We start from the raw sequence: 22655 nt of genomic DNA on the forward strand, positions 1-22655 counted from the left end.
AAAAAAATAAAAACATAAAAAAAATAATCAAAAAATCATGTTCAATTGTAAACATCCAGAGATACCAAACACTACAGAACCAGTGACTGCAGATGGGCAAATGTGAAGCAATGGAAAAAAAAAAAAAGGAAAAAACAGCTACCAGTAAATTAGCCTTAAACAATGACTCAGAGAATATTATTTTTCCATTCATGGCAGAAACCAACTTTCATAAATATGACAAACTTTCTGCTTAAATGCCTTTTAAAGCAGCTTCTGCAACAAAATAGCAAAAAGTAAATCCTAGAAGCCTTTTCACTTTAAGTAATAGACAATTCATGCAAAGCAATAATGTTTAATGCTCATGGTAATGCTGCAGATGACAGTAAATTGGTAATTTTTTTATACTACCTGAGCCAACTAAAAAACTATTCAATGCCAACATTAGTGTTAGTCTTGGCTGTTCATTAATACTTGAGGTATTCTGAAACCCAACAAGACTAATGTTAAAGTGCTGGTCTCCCCTAATTGATACACAAGAAATGCCACATGATAATAAGTGCAGAAATAAAGAATGATTATGCAGGTCCTGGAGAGAATTATGACCGCAAACCATAGTGATATTAACTGCTAAGCCTTCCAAAGGATAGTATAAACATGGTAATTTATGCACTAATGTGTCTAACTTCACCCAGCCCTGCTTACTTGCTAAAATTATAAAAGCAACAAAACATTACTGAAAGAAAGGGCTTTATTGATTTTATAATAATTCCTATGCATTAAGCAAAGAAATCCACTTTTTATTTAGGTCATTAATTATGTACTGTAACTAAAAGGAAATGGAAATGGCATGTTACAAAGAAATAAATCCTACCTCGAGCACCCACTTTAGGTAAAAAGCTCAAGCCATTTATCAGAGATAGTGATTCTTAAGATGGAAGAGTTTTTTTTTTTTCCTGCCCTATGCAAATTGGTCCTGCTACGATGCAGCCAGTACTTGTCAGCGAATTAAGAAACTAAAAACGGAACTCAATCTCATGGGTAAAAAAAATGAACATAAACAGTAGATAGCTAAAGACTGTGCCTAATAGACACACATTTTAAAGGAGTTTTAAAGGCAGAAGGTTTTTAATCTTAATGCATTCTAAGCATTAAGATAAAAAAAAAAACTTCTGTGTGCAGCAGCCCTTGGCTCTGACAGCTGTCAAAGTCAGTTAGCCAATCAGGAGAGAGGCGGGGTCGAACCACAGCTCTGTGTCTGAATGGAAACACAGAGCTGCAGCTCAGCTACCCCCATAGCAAGCTGCATGCTGTGGGGGCACTCGACAGGACCAGAGGGGCAAGAAGGATCTGGGATGTCCTGTGCAAAACCAATTGCACAGGGGAGTAAGTCCCCGTTCACACTGGGGCGACCTGTCAGGCGACCAGGTCGCCTGACAGGTCGCTCGCCATAGAGAAGCTATGGACCCGTTCTAATCGCTCACAAGTCGTTCTGACTTAGAAAAAGGGTCCGGAGCTTCTTTGGGGCGACCCCAAGCGACCTGCATAGACTTCCATGTTATGAAGTCCGTGCCGGCCGCTCCAAGGTCGCGGTGCGAGCAGCGCGCCGTGACCTATGAGGTAGCCCCAGCAAGTCGGATCGCCCCAGTGTGAACGGGGCCTTACACGTTTGTTATTTAAAATAAATAAATAAATAAAAAGAGACTTTATAATAACTTTAACCACTTCAGCCCCGGAAGGATTTGCCCCCCTTAAGGACCAGGCCATTTTTTGCGATTCGGCACTGCGTTACTTTAACGTAAAATTGCGCGGCTGTGCCACGCTGTACCCAAATAAAATTGATGTCCTTTTTTTCCCCACAAATAGAGCTTTCTTTTGGTGGAATTTGATTTTGCGCTATAAACAAAAAAAGAGCGACAATTTCGAAAAAAACGCCATATTTTTTACTTTCTGCTATAAAGCATTCCCAATAAAAAACATTTAAAATTTTTATTTTTTATCAGTTTAGGCCAATTTGTATTCTGCTACATATTTTTGGTAAAAAAAAAATCCCAAAAAGCGCATTTTAATTGGTTTGCACAAAAGTTATAGCGTTTACAAACTACAGGATAGATTTTTGGACTTTATTTATTTTTTTTATTAGTAATCGCGGTGATCTGCGATTTTTAGCCGGACTGAGACATTGCGGCAGACATCGGACCCCTAACTGACATTGCTGACACTTTTTGGGGACCAGTGACACTAATAGAGTAATCAGTGCTAAATAATATGCACTGTTACTGTATAAATGACACTGGCAGGGAAGGGGTTAACACAGGGGGTGATCAAAGGGGTTAAAATGTATGCCTATGTGCTTATTCACTGTGTGTGTGTGTGTGTGGGGGGGGGGGGGTTCTGTGACAGGGACAGACAGATCGCAGTTTCAGCTTAGCTGAAACTGCTGATCTGTCCCTGCCTGTCTCTCCATTTCCCAGGTGATCGGGGGAGGAAGGCGGCAATCGCCGCCTCTCCTCCCGCGGCCCGCCTCCCGCTGTGTCTAAACCACATGCACTCCAGTCACGCAGTACTACGTGAATGGATGCAGCTGAGCCGCTTAGCTGAAAGTTGAAATATGCGGCAGTGCTTCATCTGCTGGATGGACAGAGGATTGCAAAACACTTTCTTTCAAACACATTTTTGCTACAATGATGTCTAAAAACAGTGCATGCCTACTGATATCAATTTACTTTAATTTTTTAAAATGGAAAACAATATGTGCATCACTGCAGATAAGACACAGAGATACCCACTAAAGCTGGCCATATGCTTGGCAATTTTTGGTCAATGTATAAAAAGAACTTGATGGTTCATGGCAAGACCCACCAAGGATTTAACCTCCCTGGCGGTATGATTATGTCAGGAATTCTGTACCAAAAGCGGTACAATTTTTTTCATGGAAAATTGGCGTTATGTATTATATGCCTACAATTCTTAGTAATTACTGACTTAAACCTGACCAAAACAAGACTCTACTAGACATCCCAGATGTGATAAATTTGAAACACAAACGCATGAATTATAATCTAATCAATAATTTAATGTGATTATATAATATATATATATATATATATACAGTGGGTACGGAAAGTATTCAGACCCCCTTAAACTTTTCACCTTTGTTATATTGCAGCCATTTGCTAAAATCATTTAAGTTCATTCTTCTTCCTCATGAATGTACACATAGCACCCCATACTGACAGAAAAACACAGAATTGTTGACATTGTTGCAGATTTATTAAAAAAGAAAAACTGAAATATCACATGGTCCTAAGTATTCAGACCCTTTGTTGTGACACTCATATATTTAACTCAGGTGCTTTCCATTTCTTCTGATTATCCTTTAAATGGGTCTACACCTTCATTTGAGTCCAGCTGTGTTTGATTATACTGATTGGACTTGATTAGGAAAGCCACACACCTGTCTATATAAGACCTTCCAGATCACAATGCATGTCAGAGCAAATGAGAATCACGAGGTCAAAGGAACTGCCTGAAGAGCTCAGAGACAGAATTGTGGCAAGGCACAGATCTGGCCAAGGTTACAAAAAGATTTCTGCTGCACTTAAGGTTCCTAAGAGCACAGTGGCCTCCATAATCCTCAAATGGAAGACGTTTGGGACGACCAGAACCCTTCCTAGAGCTGGCAGTCCGGCCAAACTGAGCTATCGGGGGAGAAGAGCCTTGGTGAGAGAGGTAAAGAAGAACCCAAAGATCACTGTGGCTGAGCTCCAGAGATGCAGTCAGGAGATGGGAGAAAGTTGTAGAAAGTCAACCATCACTGCAGCCCTCCACCAGTCGGGGCTTTATGGCAGAGTGGCCCGACGGAAGTCTCTCCTCAGTGTAAGACACATGAAAGCCCGCATGGAGTTTGCTAAAAAACACCTGAAGGACTCCAAGATGGTGAGAAATAAGATTCTCTGGTCTGATGAGACCAAAATAGAACTTTTTGGCCTTAATTCTAAGCGGTATGTGTGGAGAAAACCAGGCACTGCTCATCACCTGTCCAATACAGTCCCAACAGTGAAGCATGGTGGTGGCAGCAGCATCATGCTGTGGGGGTGTTTTTCAGCTGCAGGGACAGGCCGACTGGTTGCAATCGAGGGAAAGATGAATGCGGCCAAGTACAGGGATATCCTGGACAAAAACCTTCTCCAGAGTGCTCTGGACCTCAGACTGGGCCAAAGGTTTACCTTCCAACAAGACAATGACCCTAAGCACACAGCTAAAATAACAAAGGAGTGGCTTCACAACAACTCCGTGACTGTTCTTGAATGGCCCAGCCAGAGCCCTGACTTAAACCCAATTGAGCATCTCTGGAGAAACCTAAAAATGGCTGTACACCAACATTTACCATCCAACCTGACAGACCTGGAGAAGATCTGCAAGGAGGAATGGCAGAGGATCCCCAAATCCAGGTGTGAAAGACTTGTTGCATCTTTCCCAAAAAGACTCCTGGCTGTATTAGATCAAAAGGGGGCTTCTACTAAATACTGAGCAAAGGGTCTGAATACTTAGGACCATGTGATATTTCAGTTTTTCTTTTTTAATAAATCTGCAACGTCAACAATTCTGTGTTTTTCTGTCAGTATGGGGTGCTATGTGTACATTCATGAGGAAGAAGAATGAACTTAAATGATTTTAGCAAATGGCTGCAATATAACAAAGAGTGAAAAATTTAAGGGGGTCTGAATACTTTCCGTACCCACTGTATATATATATACATACATATTGTAAAAGCGGTCTTTTTTTTTTTTTCTTAATAATAAACATGATATACTTACCTGCTTTGTGCAATGGTATTGAGTGGCCCTTTACGTCCTCTTCTAGGGTCCCACACTGGTCATCCTGGCTCCTTCTCTTCTGTGTCTTCCTTCATAGCAAGCTGCTTGCTACAAGGGCAGACCCATCCCCGTTCCCTTCTTACAAGACTTGACTGACAGTAGCAGGAGCCAATGGAAGGAAAAGGGAGAAGAATTGAAGCTGGGAACAGCGTTGGATCAATACAGGACTCAAGTAAGTGTTTAAGGGGAAGAGCTGAGGGGCATTAAGATAAAAAAACACTTACCTTTACAACCTCTATAAAGGATAAGCTCACCTTTGGTAACACTTTACACCCGTATTTTGGGTGTAACATGTAATGTGTTAAAAAAAAAAAAAAAGAGCACCTGTCTGCACCCCTTACCAATTCTTTATTGTGATATTAGGCGGGGGAATCCTCTCCCCACACCCACTGTCACAATTAAAAAAGCAGAGCTGGTGTGCGGGGTTCCACCCACATGACCCGTTTCCTGTGAATGAATGAACTACAACTACCTTTTTCCATCGTCGCAGATGGCTTGTAGCTCTGAATGAACTGTGAGGGTGCTTGATGAGCTCTCTCATTGATTCTTCCTGCAGTGTAGGAGCTGTCTGCCTATATGGGAGGTACAGACAGACAGATGATTGAGAGTATGCAGGATCCTGGGGTTGCACCTATGATCTGCTGATTGTGTTGCAATGCTTTACAAGCTGCTGAGTAAAACAAAATAAAAGAATAAATGCAATTTTTTTAACCGGCAAAAAGATGTGCATTTATATTTTTTACAATAAGTATGCTAAGTTCTAAGTGACCAAAATACAGAAACTATAGCAGCAATGTATTGTTGTGCCAGGAATTTCCTCTTCATTGGCTCTTACTGTGAAACGCTCAATTTAATGCATTTTTTTTTTTTGGTTAAAAAAATCTTACAAATTGCTATCATGCTTGCCAGTTGTGCAGCCAACATAAGTGGATAGTCATTTTTCCAACTAAAGTACATAAGTTTTCAGCTTGCTTTTTCTCAGCAGGACAGAATATTAAACAATGACTTTTTTTGGATGAGTCTGTGAAGTACCAATATATTAAAACCATAAAGACTGACAAACCTGGCCAAGAGGTACTGAAAAAATTGATTTCTTTGTATATTTTAACACCTAGTATCCACATTATATGAGATGTCATAATCTAACAAACTCTGAAAACAAATGAATACAGGAACCAATTAGCATTTGAGCTAAGAAGGCAGTTAAGTCAGAAGCTGGATATGTCCAAATGGAAATTCTTAAAACAATCCTGAATTGTTCTCACTTTCACTGCAGAGATAAGAGCAGACAGGAACATTCACATCACATCACATGTACTGTATGTTTATTTAACACCACAGGTATGTAAAAGTCTGAACAAAGTGCAGAGATAGTTTTTAGTTTGAGAAGAGAACATACAAACAATATGAAATAAAGACAGACTTTGCAGCTGAGGTGCTTGTCAGGCACAAGACTAAGAGGAAGGGCTGAAAAACACTATATACACAAGTTATTCAATACAATGTGTATCCATAAAGTCCTTTACATTTTGATAATCTACAAAGTACATCACATGCATTGAGTACAAAAAATTAAAACAGGAAATGGGTTACAGTCAGCAAGTACTGAATTCAGGCATTTAACTATATACTACTTATTAAAAAAGTATATTTGCTACTACAGATTTTAACCGTGCATAATAAAACACAATTCCAAAATTTAAGTTGATATAAACAAGTTACACAGACCAGAAAGCAAAATCAATCAAAAGCAAGACCGAGGCATTATTCATTAAGAATGCAGCTTACATGAATACAGGTGCCACAGCCATATGCATTCCCAGAGGCAAGAGCTAGCACCAATTCGAATTGCTGGAGGTGCATTTTTGTTTTGTCAATGGACCATTAAGTTACTGCAGTAGAGAGGCTAGGTTTATGCACTAACTTGACTGTATCAGCAGTTTGAAAAATCAATTGGATGCATCTATTTGGTACTTGTAAAGTGCACTTACTCCTGAATAACTGTTTAGGCTGCTGACATAACCATTCCGAGCTGAAAACTGCTTTAATGTAAACAAAGCTTTGTTGAATATGATTAACTACATTTGATGGATGGTTGAAGGAACTCTGGCAAACCACTAAATAAACACTACATATATGTTAACTGTTTTACCTGCCAAAGGATATGAACTTCTGTTTACAAGCTAGTTTTGTGATCAAGACATACCTGCCCAAAGCAAAGCCAGGTCATAGACCTCCTTGCAGACAGAGCTGCAGTTAGGCAGTACATCCTGGTTCAGGAAAATGATAATGGAGCAGTATATAAAGGCATCCCTGTGCTCTCTACTACTGTAAGCACATTCATACTATTAGACAGACTAAGAGTGCAAAACAGATTTGGACTGTTAGAGTGACTAGTGCTGTGCAGGGGGGATTACAGGAAGTAGACATCAAGACAAGTTCAACTATTTATGCCAGTTTAATTTAAAGTTCACATTGAAACACATTACACCTGTATTAAGGGGGGGCAGGGCCGAGTCAAGGCTCTATATATCTTTTGGATGCATAGAGCAGCGGCTCAGGAGCGAGCACACAGCCACTTTCTCTGGGGGCACTACTGGAGGGGATAGAGGGAGGAGCGCCAGTGGGGGAACCTGAAAAGAAGAGGATCGGAGCTGCTTTGTGCAAAACCACTGCACAGAGCAAGTAAGTATAACATGTTTGGTATTAAAAAAAAAAATGAAGCTTTAATACCACTTAAACTACAAGTCCCCTCTAATACTGTGGCAGACAGCGTGTCGTTCTCAATGAACTACAAGGGCACTGATGAAGGCCCTCATAGTTCATTAACACTTTCTCAAGCTTTCTACCCGAAAGCCTGTATGGAGGTGAGGGCAGAAAATTGTAGTGTCTGCAGGAAACTAACATTGCACTCACAATCAACTGATCATGGGTGCTATGCCTTGCAGGCTCCTGCCCATCCTCCTCTGCGAAAATAAGCGCATACATTATTTTTTTCTAAAAGGTGAACTTAACCTTTAAAATTTTAACACATAAAAATAAAATTATAAATGTTCTTGACATTTTGTATCATACAATCAAACATTTTTGTAGACACTATCATTTTATAGTAGAACGCACAATAAAACTGGCAAACCTGTAAAAAGTACATATTGTATACATAGCATAAATAAACCAAAACTGTATTTTTCTGCTCAAAAAAAAAAAAAAAAACCTAATGCTGGATTATCAAGTGAAAATAAAGGGGAAAAAATAATGCAGCCACCACATCTGTGAGTAGACAGTCATTTTTTAAAGTGTATATAAACCCAAAAACAAAAATGCAATATACTGCACCTTAACAATCTTTGAATGTGGTTGATTATTTTTACCTGGTAAACCTGTAAAAAGCATACTTCCTCTCCTCCATGGACTGCACTTACTCCTCCTACTGCATCTGAGGGATGAACCATGGCTGTCACACAAACTGAACTTAACTCATTCCTGCTTTTGATCATCGCCATTATATGGTGGGTTAAATCGGTATCAAACCCAAAATGAAACATTATATTTCAGCTTATCAATTCTTAGATGCAGCAGCTGCATTATTTTTTAATAGGCTTTCTTTATTTTATTTTCACCTGCTGATCCACCAGTAAATCTGTTTTTCAGCAAAACAAGCAGGTATGCAGATGTAACAGTTTGAGTGTTAAGACAAAGCAATTACCACTGACAGGGGTGCTTACAATGATCAACATTTATTCATTTATGTAAAACCTTTATCCCAAAAGGGAAAACTGTTGCTTTAACTGCTTCAGCTAGAGTTCTAAATCTGCTAGCCTAACAGTAACACCCCCCCCCCCCAGACTGACAGTGTTGCTGTCCAAAGGTGTCTCTTGTTGCTCCTTCATTCCTAATACCTATGGCGTGTTATTGCCGAATACCAAGTAAAAACAGGGAGGAAAAAAGCCTAAACAAAACAAAAATCAAAATGAATGCAGCTGCCACATGCAATGATTGGTAAGCTGCAATATATTACAGATCCCCCAGCACAAACCCCTCAGCATAGACTCCCCTCGCAGCTAAGCCCCCGCCCCCACAGAGACTTTTAAGTACAGATAGACCCCACACCCAGTCCAAGCCCCTCTATACAGACTTCCCTCTCCCAGAGCACAGACCACCCCCCCACCACTAAGGACTCCTCATAACCCCCTAATCCACAGTACAGAGCTCTGCACAGGCATCCCAAACCCCCAGTTGTAGAAACAACCCCCTTCCCCCTAGTTCATACCACCGCCACGGGTACAGACTCCTCAACATGGATAACCCCCCCCCCCTCTTGTCCCCAATACAAACCCCCAAACGGACAGAACATTCAGTAGTAGAACCCCCCCCTTCCCTTTCCCTGGTACAGACACCCCCCATCTCAGGTACAGACCCTCAGCAAAGATTTCTGCCCCCCCCCCCCCAAAAGACTATGCAGCATGAGCTCTCTCATATGAACAGAGAGGGGAAGAGACTTCCGCTGTCACTGAGGCAGTGGGTGCAGACTCACTGGAGGTGCTGCAACTGACATTTTTGTGTTGCATGCCACTGCGGTGGAAGATATAGTGGAGCAGTGCTGTGCAACACAAAAAAAAAATATTCCAAGTGGCCCCAACACCTCCACTAAATGCACAATGAATGCTGACAGCAACCCCCTTACTATGCCACTGGTGGTACAATGCTCGAGATCTTCATGCCCACTGCTACAGGGCACAAATGGATGGTGTTCCCATAGGGTGGACCCCTGTATTGTATGCCGAGCAGCAGCAGGGACCAGCCTATCAACTGTTTTGAAGTCAAGCAATCTGTCTTGTGGTTTTTAAAAGCTTTCAGTGAGCAATAGGATATTGGGTCCTATAAGATGTGTTTCATGTGACTTTTCTCCTAGGCTCTAGTAATCAGATACGTGCAGTAAAAAATATCCATGACTGAAAACCGATTGTGTCTGTTGTGAAACAGAACATATAAATTTTTACATCTGCCCGGACACAGCTTTAGTTGATGAAATAGGTTTTCAAATAGTAGAAGAAAAAAAAAAAAAAAAAGACTTCATAATAAAAAAAAAAGGGCATAAAATTGTTAAAGATCAATTTCAAACAGCAAGTAAAACCATTTAGTGAGATACTGATGTTTTCCAGTAACAACAACAATTGTGTTAACGTCAGAAAGTTACTTGGATGACCTTAATCTGAATTTTGTAAATATTTCTACCGATTAAGCACTCCGAGTATTTCTATAATTGCAATTAAAAATGTTAAGTAACTGTACTGAAATGTAATGAAGGCATCAAGATTGCAGCACTTCTCACCTCATCCAGATCCTTAATGAACACTGGCTTCTCTTCAAAGCCAACAGGCATTGGTTCGGTGGCAGGAATCCTAACTTCTTCATAGACTTTGTTATTTTCTCGCTGAATACCTTCTGGCAAGAGTAACTAAAGTAAAAAGAATAAAAAAATCCAATAGTCTTAACATGGTTAAACGTTGAGCATGTACTGTACATTAAAAAAAACAAAAAACCACTTGCACTCTAATCTTAAACAACCGTGCACAAATTAAGTACTGCAGTCCATTATAACGACTTGACAATGAGATTACAATATGTCTGAGTACAATCTGCTGGCATGCATTACTTCTGCATCTTAGGTCTGAGAGTACAGAATATTTAAAGGTAATGTATAATCTTTAAAATGTTTTCCAGACATGTGTTGGAAGGAGGACAGACTCAACTGGTAGTGGCAGTGGTAAACCATGCACGAGAAAGGGGCACCTAGAAATGTCTAAGCAGGTTTGTCCTGCACTCCTACAGTATTTAGCAAGACGGTAAACACTTTCAAGTGGATCCTCGCTGCATCTGAGCACAACAAACCAAAAACACTATTTAATTAATTTTTAATATTCAAAGCAAACTCCCCCATCCATCCATGTCTTCATGCTTTCTTTTGTTGAAAAATCACTTTGAAAAACACCCACCTAGCAATTCTGGCCATGGCCATCTTGAGTAAGGGTAGATGCTTCATGAAGCATTTACTTTCTGTACTTTTGACTAGCCGTCAAAGCCAGCGACTGTAAATCAGGATGGAGGATTGGCCCTTGGGACAGCAGATCCTCCCTGAGAGGAAGTCTCCAAAGAACGTTGGTGACCAACCGCACCAGATTAGCGTACCAAGCCCGGCGAGGACCGTCCGGAGCCACTAAGATGACATAAATACCATCTGCCTCTAACCTGCGTAGAAGTGTTGGCAGAAGCTTGAAAAGAGGGAAGGCGTAAATCAGACGATACTGACCCCACGGGGCCACCAGCGCGTCTGTGGCATCTGCTAGAGGATCCCATGATCGAGCCACAAACCTCTGCATCTTTGTGTTAAGTCGAGATGCCAAAAGATCCACCTCGGGGATGCCCCACCGAAGACACAACTGATGAAACACCTCCAGATGAAGGGACCACTCCCCTTGATCCAACGCCTGCTGACTGATGTAATCCACCTGCCAGTTTTCCAAACCGGGAATCTTTGCGGCAGAGAGGGCTGGAACAAACCGTTCTGCCCACCTTAGAATGCCGGCTACCTCCAGAGACACAAAGACACTTGTGCCCCCCTGGTGATTGACCTAAGCCACGGCCGTGGCATTGTTCGAAGGAATGCGCACTGGACATAACTGAAGACGATTCGCCAATGGTCCAGTCTGATCGCTCACAGTGCCAATACATTGATCGGTAGTCAGTTTCCCTGAGCAGAATGTTTATCAAGGACACCTCCCCAGTTGGACAGGCTGGCATCCATGGTGATCACTGTCAAATACAAGGGGAGGAAGGATTTTCTAAGATGAAGCGCCGGAGAACAAAGCCACCATATCAGGGACTTCTTCGTTGCCCGGCTCAGCCGAATCTGATTGTCCAGAAACTGCAGAGTCATGTCCCATTTGGCCAGAATCTCCCTTTGCAGGGACCTCAGATGGAACTGTGCAATTGGAACCGCCCTGAAAGTTGACACTATCAGGCCCAGCACTCGCTTGCAAATCCGGAGGGATGATAACCTGCTGGACAGCAGGAGACTAATTGCAGCCTGCAATTTATGAAGTTTGTGACCATTTTTCACCTTGTCACCTACCTTTCTAACTTCTTCACTTCTCTCACCGATGGACCTTAAACCCATCCACGACAAACTCGTCTATTACCTTGTAAAACTTTTTTGAAAATAAACTGTTCAATTTTCATTCTATGATACTTTACTTTGTTTACTCTTGCCCTGAAAGTCCCAACAACCTTGGTTTGAGGCACCAAACCCAAAACACAACGATTTCACAGGGACAGTGGCAAAACCTTACTATAGGGCATCCTAGAGATCAAAACCCCTTGTCCAGAGGAAGGAGCACTCTGGCCAAAGCAGAGTCCAGAGTCAGACCCAGATAATCCAGCTTTATTTTTAGAAATATATTATGGCCATCATCCATAATTGTATAGAAGTAAAAAGGAGAAAGATATCTGACTTTACAGGCCAGATAGAGGGATGTTCAATAGTCAATAAAATCCATGCATTTATTTGTATCAAAAAATTAAAACAATACACACAATACAAAAGTAACAGATACATAAAAACAATCCCCAAAAGGGAAAAAAAGTGTATGGTAGCTATTTTGATGGGCATTATGTGATGGGGGTCTTCGGTCTCGACGTGTTCCACCAAATGCTTCCTCAGGGTTACAAAGACCCTACAGTGCCCACCTATTAAAAAAAAAAAAAACATCATCATTTACATAAGTATTGTATAAATACTCCCATTGGAGGACATGTAGGCCTGAGAGGAGTCCCTGATTAAATTCACAATACTTGACTTGGTCTCTGAGGACCCTAGAGGAGGTAATCTTGACAAAGCAATGCTATATAAGGAATCCCGATGGATTTATGAGCTACGCCTCCCCCTGGATTAAATGACATGTTGAGCTATAAACCATTTCTTTAAAGATATTGAGTTTGAATTAACCCATATATATGCTAAAAAAAACCCTAGACATATGCAAGGTTTGTACATCCTTTTTGGATGGGATCTGACTATACCCTTTTCTGGATTAATCCATTTGACTGAAATCAAGGGCTGAAGTCTTTGTTTTGATCCCTGGTCTTCTGGGGCCAGGTGAACAACAACATGATGGATATTACGTTTGTTTTGATATGAAAATTATGACACATATCTTTGGTTGTTTGTTTATTCCATTGTTAATAATGTTATTTATGCTTTGCTGTCATTGTATACCGGTGCTGACTACATCACGGGCGGCCCTTCTGTGGTTCCATGTACTTGGCTAAATTCCTCGGGTGAGCATTTGGCTGACACTGCTGGGTGGTTGCCATGGCGACCAGAGGGGTTTGACTGAAGCGACATGGTTCATCTGCCTGATTGGTTTGTTTACCAACACACAGCATGCATCACGAGCATCGGCTCTCTCCGAGATCCAATAGTGTCAGCCGCCGTGCCCTACACTTCCGGCTGGCACGCTTCGGCATTGACACACAGAGATGACGTGGCAGTGACCAGCTACAGGTGGACTCCGCCCCTCTTGACGGCGGTGCGCGGCCATGCATGGCGTCCTGCCTGGACGCCAATTATAGGGTAGAGAGGACTATATAATGGTCTGGAACCATTCGCCAGACCAATATGGACAACCATACGGCAGGGCGCAGGACATGAGGTATGTTAGGAATATACTGATGCACAGAGGCTATATAATGATGCCTTTTCCATTGTATATATCTACCTTGTTCTATTCATCTCTTATTATAGTTCATGGGAGTTCCCCCAAAGGAGATCAGGATTTATTTGTTCATTTGAGGAAACTCAAAGTTATTTACTGTGACGAACAAAGGGGACATATATACTGGGGTATCTGCTTTCTTTCTTCCCCCTCTTCACCCTATGGGGCGATCATGTTGCCCACAAAAGTATAGATCTTCTTTAGGTGATGCATTGCTCCTTTCTGATATGTAGTTGATGGATAAAAATATATGGGAAACAACATTCCCTCAAAATCTAATTTACAATCCAACCTTTCAGTGAGCTTCTTTGTGTATCAAGACCCTCTCACGTATACCTTGTGAACATGCATAGTAGAACGTCAAACGATTAATATCAGTAAGTGTATATCTGGGAAGGTTCTATGAATCATTGAGCATCTTGAACGACTTGATAATCATGTTTAACGCTCATAGGATAGTTGTCCTATAGATGGTCCCGGCACCCACCCAGGGAGCACTCTATGTATGTGTACCACTGGAGGTTCATTGTCATTTGTTCTTCAACACCGCTATACAAATATCTGGATGTGTAATATGGGTATGAGGAAGCATTTGGTGAAACGCGTCAGTACTGAAGACCCCCATCACATAGTGCACATCAAAATAGCTACCATACACTTTTTTTCACTTTTGTGGATTGTTTTTATATATCTGTTAAATTTGTATTGTGTGTATTGTTTTAATTTTTTGATACAAATACATGGATTTTATTGAATATTGAACATCTCTCTATCTGGCCTGTAAAGTCTGATTTCTTTCTGCTTTTTACTTCTATAGTCTAGCTTTGTGGACAGAACCAGAGCAGACTTATGAAAATTCTGAATCCAGCCGAACTCCCGCAGAGTTTGTATGGTGATTTCCAAGTTGTCCACCAGGAGACTCCGCTCGCAGAAGGAGATTGTCAACGTAGCCCAGTACCGAAACCCCCATTGGCTTAACAAAGCTAGCACTGGGGCTAACACTTTTGTGAAGACCCAAGGAGCAGAGGCGATACCAAAAAGTAACACCACAAACTGATAATGCTCCTCTACTACGGGAAAGTAGAGGAAGCGCTGGTGACTGGCACATATTGGAATGTGAAGGTAAGCATTTTTGATGTCGATAGAGGCAAGGAAATCCCTGACACAGGAAAGCCATCACCGTGCGAATGGACTCCATTCTGAACTTTTGCATCTGCACAAAGCAGTTCAGCGCCTTGGGATCCAGGATTGAATACACCTTGCCTTCCTTCCTGGGAACTGCAAACAGATTTGAGTAAAAACCCTGAAAACGTTCCGAAGTCGGAACCGGGACAATCACCCGTTGAAAAGAACCTTGCTAGGGAACAAGAGCGAAACTCAATCTTGTAGCCGGACCAAATTACTTTGTGGACCCACTTGTCTTGTCCACGGGTCCAGGAACCAGCGAAGACGTCCCCTTACCCCCTGATACGGGTGAGGATGCACCTTCATGCTGAAGGAGCCTTGTCCATGGGTCTGGAGAAATCTGCTCTCGGCTTGCCAGACCAGGTTCGTTTGGATCCTCCAGAGGAGGCCCTGAAAGGCTTCGAACCCGTCAGTTGACCCTAAGGGATGAAAAAACTTCTTATGAGCCGAGGAGGAGGCCCACCTCTACGACAAGGTTCCTTGCCCTTAGTAGCCTGCAGAAGAAAGGTACTCTTCCCCCCCACCCTCGTGAGACCTATATTGAGGTCATCCAGTGTAGCTCCAAACAAGCAATCTCCTTGAAGGGGAACATCAGTCAAGGCCTTCTTAGAAGTCTGGTCCACAGAACAGCATTTGAGCCAAAAGACACGCAGAAAGTACACTGCCGAAAAAGACAGATGAGCCACTAGGGGAGCCGCATCCAAAGAGGCATCACAGAGAAACTGCAGCCCCTGGACCAGCTGGTCCGTCAGCTCAGCAAAGGCAGGGGGGAGCGGTTCTCCCTCCAGGTCACGGCGTAAAAGCTTAGCCCACTCGGTCAGAGTTTGCGACACCAGGGCCATGGTTAATACTGGCCTGAGTGCCGAACCAGCCAGAGTGTAAATATTGCGGGCCACAGCCTTTGCCTTCCTGTCAGCCCGAACCTTAAAGGCCAGGGACTCTTCAACCGGCATTACGGTTGCCTTGTTCAATCTGGAAACCGGAGGGTCCACCACCAGTGGAACAGTGCACTTCTTAATAAGTGACTCCTCGTAGAGGTAACGCCTAGAAAATCGCTAAGGGACCCCAAGGGGATGCTTTGGTTGTCCCCACTCTTTAGCGACAATTCTGTCAAAATAGGCGGAGAAAGGAAACACCTTTGCCGCTCTGGATGGCTTGTGAGTACCAAAGGGAACCTGCATCTCCGTCGCAGCTGCAGTTGTATCCTCAATCTTCAAAGTCTCACGCACAGATACAATCAGTGCTTCCACCAGCGCCTTTTCGTGCGCGGTTGCAGATGTGAAGGAATCATCCTCGCTATCAGAGAATTTGGGCACGTGGTTGCAGACACAGCAGGGTGACCCACGTCTGTTGCGGCCGAATCAGATTCAGGATCTAATAAGACAGATGAGTGGGGAGAGGGGGGACTCCTACTCACCATACCAGGAACCAGGTGGGCAGCGCCAGACAGAACCTCTCGGCATCTAAATGGGGGGGGGGCTGTCTGCCAGGAGGAACGCTGCAACGCGGGCCGAGACCCGGTCATATGCAACCTCACGAGACGTTTAACTCACCAGCCCCGTCCAGTGGGGCTAGGTCTGCGAGTGCTCGCTAGCCAGACTGGGGTGACCACTGTATCTAGATTATCTAGCCCATCGCGGCAGTTGATTCTAGATCTCACAGGAAAAACCAGGAGAAAAAAGTTCTATCTAAAATATCATTATAGTAAAAAACCTTATTAAATACACATTTCTTTGGGGATGTCATGACATATTATTGCATTTCACTTTATCATAAAAATTGCAATTCAGGCAAAAACTGATGAAAAATAAAATTATTGCCACTGCTGACATACCTTTGAACCACCAATAAATGCAGAGGTTTTCATAGCTTCTGCATAGCAGTCATAAACATGTGGATATACAACTCTTTCACCATAGTCTCTGTCCCTGGTCAGTATTGGCACGGTTCGGGCATTTACAAGAGCCTGTTCTCTGTAGAAAAATACAGAACAGATTTATGTTTCCAAAATAAATCACATGGAAATTATTAAAAAAAACTAAATCATAAGGTAATAACAAAAATCAGATTTGTTGACATTATTACACAATTCTAATACTGCTTAATGCACCGACTACATACTTTTAACAGTCATACTAAACAAAATGTCATGCCCTTTAGCATTTTACAACTTATTTCAAAACAATAAAAATATATCTACAAAGCATCACTTTAACAAACCATTAAATATATTCACGTTCTAGACTAAATGTCTAGAATACATTTTTGAAAACCTATGGCAGACACTATAACTTTTCCACTTCAGTGGGTACAGAACATTCTTGTCACATAAGTGACTGCAATCCTATATTTAGTCAACGAAAACTTGCAAAGTGTTTGCAACGCCATTTTTATAGAGAAGACAAAGGTTAAAACCTTGCCATGATATTTTTTGCTGTCTGTTGACCAATATGGACATTTCCTGTCACGGAGATGCAACCAGCTATTGAAAATATCCTACAATTAGGAAAATTCCATCTTAGACTGTTGTCCACAGAAGTAGTGTACCTTTTTGAAAATATCCTTCTCCTCTTGGCCTGGGGACAACTCTAAAATGTTGGATTTCCACTTACTCTACCAGTACAAACTGTAACGGACCGTTTCAGCAGACAACGGGTTAAAATCCGTTTAGGCGATATGCCCCTTTCTGAGAGACAGGCACAGCTACTGCAGAACATCAAACTCCCGAACTGGATACAAAATAACACTCCAACCTGGAACCTCACGAATAGCTGCTAGCAGACGAACAGGAGAAGCATTCATCAACTTACACTCCTAGCAATCAGCCTCCAGCAACATACAGTGAATCCCCTCAAGAACAAGACAAAGCTCAGTGTGGAAGGTCAAGCAGTGGTATGTTTATTGAGGGCTCCCTGCCCCTGTATTTATGCAGGTCTCCCACCTGGTGGACACTCCCCTAGGGGACCAGATGGAAGACTGTAACACAAACAGACATGTATCACATTACAGACTCACAGAAGACATTCCTCAGGAGGGGGCTGCTGGAAACAATCCCCCCCCCCCTCTCTATGCAGCTAAAACTAGTTTGCACAGAGACCTCCATTAGCCGCGTGGTTAGAGAAACACAAAAAGACCAAAAAATGCATAACTCCCAGTCTACTGAACAGAACCCCTACATTCAACCCATCCCCAGATAGCCTGGATCTGAGCGCTCAACATATCCAAACAGCGCTCAGATGCCACAAACAGTCAAATTGCCATGGGGTTTACGTTTAGCCTGGGCTGATGAGAGGGTCCATAGTCCCATTGCAGGAGGCGAGCAACCAGGCTTCTCCAATGCCCAGTGGCGAGATGGGTCTCGTCACACAAACGGTGTGCTGAATCACACCAATGGAGATTCAGATAGCAATATATACTTGACGGTAGGGATCGGCCGATTATCGGCACCAACGATATATCGGGGGCCGATATGCACTTTCCCCCGATATATCAGAATCGGCCCCTGAGGTTACCGATATTTCAGGAAAGTGCTGTACCGGAGTGATGCCTGCAGCTAGCTGCAGGCATCACCCCGGTACCGGTGTCCATAGTGGACGGTCGGCTGTCTTGTAATGACAACCGATGCGGCTGAGAAGCCGCTCGCCTGTCATTACAAGGAGCGGGAGGGGACGTCCCCTCCCTCCCACCGCCTTCCGTGGGAGGGGAGACCCGGGCATCCTACCTGCATGGCCGCCGAACAGAAGACCCGATCAAAGCCGCATTCGGCTCTGATCACGTCTCCATGTAAACAACTCGGAAGTGATGTCATGACCAAAATATCGGTATCGGTATTAAAAAAACGATATGGGTCGATCACTACTTGACAGAAGGTGTAATCCTTTCCCACTCCATCCAAAACTAAAAAAGGTATTGCTTAGAGATGCGCTTTAAGTGTCAGAAGCGAGTTATCAGTAGCAAAGTATTTTTTTTGCATCTACTGGAGTGGGCTTTATCGGATGGTCTGACTGCGATTGCAAGCTACCAAACCAGCATAAAAGGCTGCATATCATGCACATGATACTCCCATAAATGTAAGCTTTCAAAGAATATTTGCTTGTAGCCAGATATTTTACAAAATAACAAAAGTCCAATACACCAGCAACCTGGATAGAATTATTTTCAAGAATTCTATAGAACTCCTCCTCAGCTTCTGTAAGTTGTGATATTATGGGGTCATGTTGGAGCCTCTTTGTGAGAACAGGTTATGGAAACATGTGTTTTCTTTACAAATCAGGAAAAAATGATTACCTTATTACATAAATAGGACAGTAAGTAGAAAGCTGTAGCTGTAGAAGGAGTTTTTCAGTTTTTTTTTTTTTGCAGTAGCGTTTTTCAGCGTTTTTTCGCTTTTTTCAGCTGTAGCGTTTTTAAGCTACAAAACTATATTCCCACAAAAGCTTATGGCTCAAAAACATTGATAATAGCTGTGTTTTTTTAGCCTATTTTAAGCATTTCTGAGCTTTTATCAGAGTTAGAGCATTTTTACAGCTGAAAAACATCTCCTAAAACCCACTAATTCTGGGTTTTTTCCAGCCAGAAAACACCCCTGCTAAAAACTGCTGATAACAGAATATATCTGCATGGATACATAGGATAACATGCTGCGGAGTTTACTGGCTATAGAAAAAAAATGTCTGACGCCAAAAACAGCAGCTGTAGAAAAGGCCAGTGTGCATGAGGCCACATAGGCAAGTTTTGTTTTATTTTTAGTATTTTTTAGTATAGGCTTTTTTTGCTGATTGACTACAGCATATTTATGAATTCAATGAGAAATAAAATCAGTAACAGATATGGAGGCAGATATAAATATACTTTTGCATAGTGTTCCCTAGAATGAATTCTCTGGTGTGACCCTAACAAGATAAAACAGAAGAAAGAGGTGGAAGTTTATGCTGCAGCATGATCTCAGTGTCACAGTCAATTTAACAATTCGCCTGCTTTAAAACAAAGAGGTCAGCAAGTGTGTATAGAAACACACTCCCAATAACAATTGCAGAAAATTATAGGTACAATTTGTAGGCATTGGCAACTCAATAACTGCAACAGACCTTATTTACAGTGCTGTTGTCCCTACGCCATGCCACATAACAATGTAGAGATCACACATTTTATGGGCTCAATATTTAAAAAGCCAACAAGGCTAGAGGTTTTTTTTTTATACTCCACTGCAGCAATGCAACACCTTATTTGCTTTCCTTTTTTTCCCTATATTTCAGGATGACAACATAGAAAATAGCACCCATTAATCTCAAGAGGAAAAACAGATAGTTTCAATGCATTTAGTACAGACTTCATAAATCTTAAACTAGTGGTGTGTACAGAGCACCTAAGGAAGATAGCTTACCTCCTTAATCTGCATTTCTAAATCATGTGGAAGCGACCAAGCAGATTCTAATTAAGCAGATCACTGCTTCCTTATCCTAGAAAATTAGGTTTTCATAGAGAAAAAAATTCTATACTTTGGTTAAGACGTGACCTGAAATTGAAATTGTGTAATCTCCAAAAGTCGAACTTAAAGAAAATAAATGATTAGGACACATTAAAGTAGCAATTACAGCTGAAGCATTTTTCAGTGTTTGGCATTTATTACCTCTGCATTCGCAGTTCCTTGGGATCAAAGCCTATTAGCCCTTCCCCAGCAATCTCTCCATCCTCTCCTACACGTTTCTCTCGTTTGGTATTGCGTTTTTCTTCTCGCCGATACTGCTTCATGAGCTGCTTTTCTTGCTCAGACTGGACAGTAACTTGACAGCCAAAGTTTGGTCTTCCGTTTTCTCCAGTAAGCTTTTTGCGGGGATCTAAAACATGTAATTTGTACGCATGGCTTAGACAATGCTTTGATTACATAACAAAGGGCAACACATTTTTTCAATTACTTTTGTGCAATAGTATAGCTGTTTATACAAAATACAGGACCCTGAACCACCAAAAAAATCCCTGTCAGTGCTATCCCCCCCAGTTTAGAGCTGCTCAGCTATTACAAATGCAGGAGGGAGCAGTGAAACACAAGAGCAAAGTTTCAGTCTCAGAAAGTGTGCACTTCAGTAAGATGTATTTGGTCTCAAATATAAAATGAAGTTGTGGTATGTGGGTATAATGTATAAAATACTATTTAGAATAGGTTTTCTTTTGCCTACACACAATTAACTATATATATATTTATATATATATATATATATATATATATATTTCAGAAGCATTATTAATGAAGTGTTAACTATTTCTACTTGTTAAATTGGCTAAAGAAATATATCTTCGAAGTCTACATTTATTTACTCAAGAGTTAGAATAAGCACAGTTGTTTCTGTCAGCAACATATTTACAAAACTTTTGCAAATTAACCCCTTGATGCCCAAGCCTTTTCTGACAACTGTTGCTTACAAGTTAAAGAGGAAGTAAAGCTTCCTCTGTAACTTGTACCTATAGGTAGGCCTATAAGGCCTGCACCGTTTAAGAGATACCTACTTTGCGTGCCGCCAGGGACATCACTGGCGCATGCGCTCTGAAGGAACGGCCACCCGTGCCATTCCTTCAGAGCCCTGTGCCGTGAATAGCAAAGCCTGCGCGCATGCATGGGAATGACATCATCACAGCTCCTGCCAATCAAATGGCCGGAGGACCTGAATCCAGAAGGAAGATGGGTGAACAGGTCAGCAGTGTACGGGCGCCACAGCGGGGGCTCTGTTCTAAGTTAAGTATTTCATAATTTTTAGAGGTTTGCAACCGCTTTAAAAAACAGTATTTTTTGCTAGAACCCCCAAACATTATATATATTTTTTTTAGCAGAGACCCTAAAGAATTAAATGGCGGTAGTTGCAATATATTATGTCACACTATATGTACTTGTGCAGCAGTTTTTCAAACACAGTTTTTTGGGAAAAATATACTTTTATGAATTAAAAAAAACACAACAGTAAAGTTAGCCAAATTTTTTGTACAATGTGAAAGATGATGTTACCCCGAGTAAAAAGATACCCAACATGTCATGCTTTAAAATTGCGCACACTTGTGGACTGGCGACAAACTATGGTACTTAAAAACCTCCATAGGTGACCCTTTAAAATATGTTTTAATGGTTATCAGTTTAGTTTTAGTTACAGAGGCGATCTAGTGCTAGGATTATTGCTCTCGCTAACAATCGCGGCAATAATCTCACGTGTGGTTTGAACACTGTTTACATTTGCAGGCGCGTCTTACGTATGCGTTCGATTCTGCGTGTGAGCACGGAGGGATAAGGCACTTTAAAACATTTTTTCTTATTTATTTTATTTTTACACTATCCCTTTAATTTTTTTTTGATCACTTTTATTGCTGTCACAAGGGATGTAAACAACCCTTGTGACAGCAATAGTCACGTCAGGAATTTTTTTGGAGGGATCTGGGGCCTGTAAGACACAAATCCCTCTTTTGCACTTAAAAGCATTCAAAATGGCAAGTTTGGTTGTTTTAAATACTGACATTTTTTTTAAATCTGGTGCCTTTAAGGACTCATATTTGCGCTAGGTCAGAGTCAAGGGGTTAATTAATTCAGTTTGGTTGTGATACACCTTTATGCATTTAACACATAAAAGTTTACCTAGCATTAGGTTACTGGACAAGGTCAATGACTAAAATATTCAAACTATAATTTAAGTGAACACGAACCCAAAATCATTTTTTTTAGTATGCAATACTTGCATATTTGCCTGTTTTATCCCTGCAAGTACAGAAAAATACCTGTTGACCTGCCATAATTGCACTCAGCTCTAAAAGAATTTCTATAGTTACCGCACACACTTATATAAAGATAACATTAGCA

The 22655-nt window shown here is 41.6% G+C and overlaps 1 protein-coding gene across 1 annotated transcript in view; it reads right to left on the reverse strand.

Annotated features, from left to right (window-relative positions):
- Window positions 1-22655, reverse strand: part of ASCC3 (activating signal cointegrator 1 complex subunit 3) — a 1118804-nt gene that overhangs the window by 978446 nt on the left and 117703 nt on the right. Inside the window, exons 5-7 of the mRNA XM_082251201.1 lie at window positions 20448-20655; window positions 16653-16791; window positions 10192-10317 (exon numbers count right to left, since the gene is read on the reverse strand). Coding sequence (XP_082107327.1) covers window positions 10192-10317; window positions 16653-16791; window positions 20448-20655 — 473 coding nt within the window. The remainder of the gene's footprint in view (window positions 1-10191; window positions 10318-16652; window positions 16792-20447; window positions 20656-22655) is intronic.

This window comes from Pelophylax lessonae (genome assembly GCF_965119305.1).
Source record: "Pelophylax lessonae genome assembly, chromosome: 3".
NCBI lineage: Eukaryota > Metazoa > Chordata > Amphibia > Anura > Ranidae > Pelophylax > Pelophylax lessonae.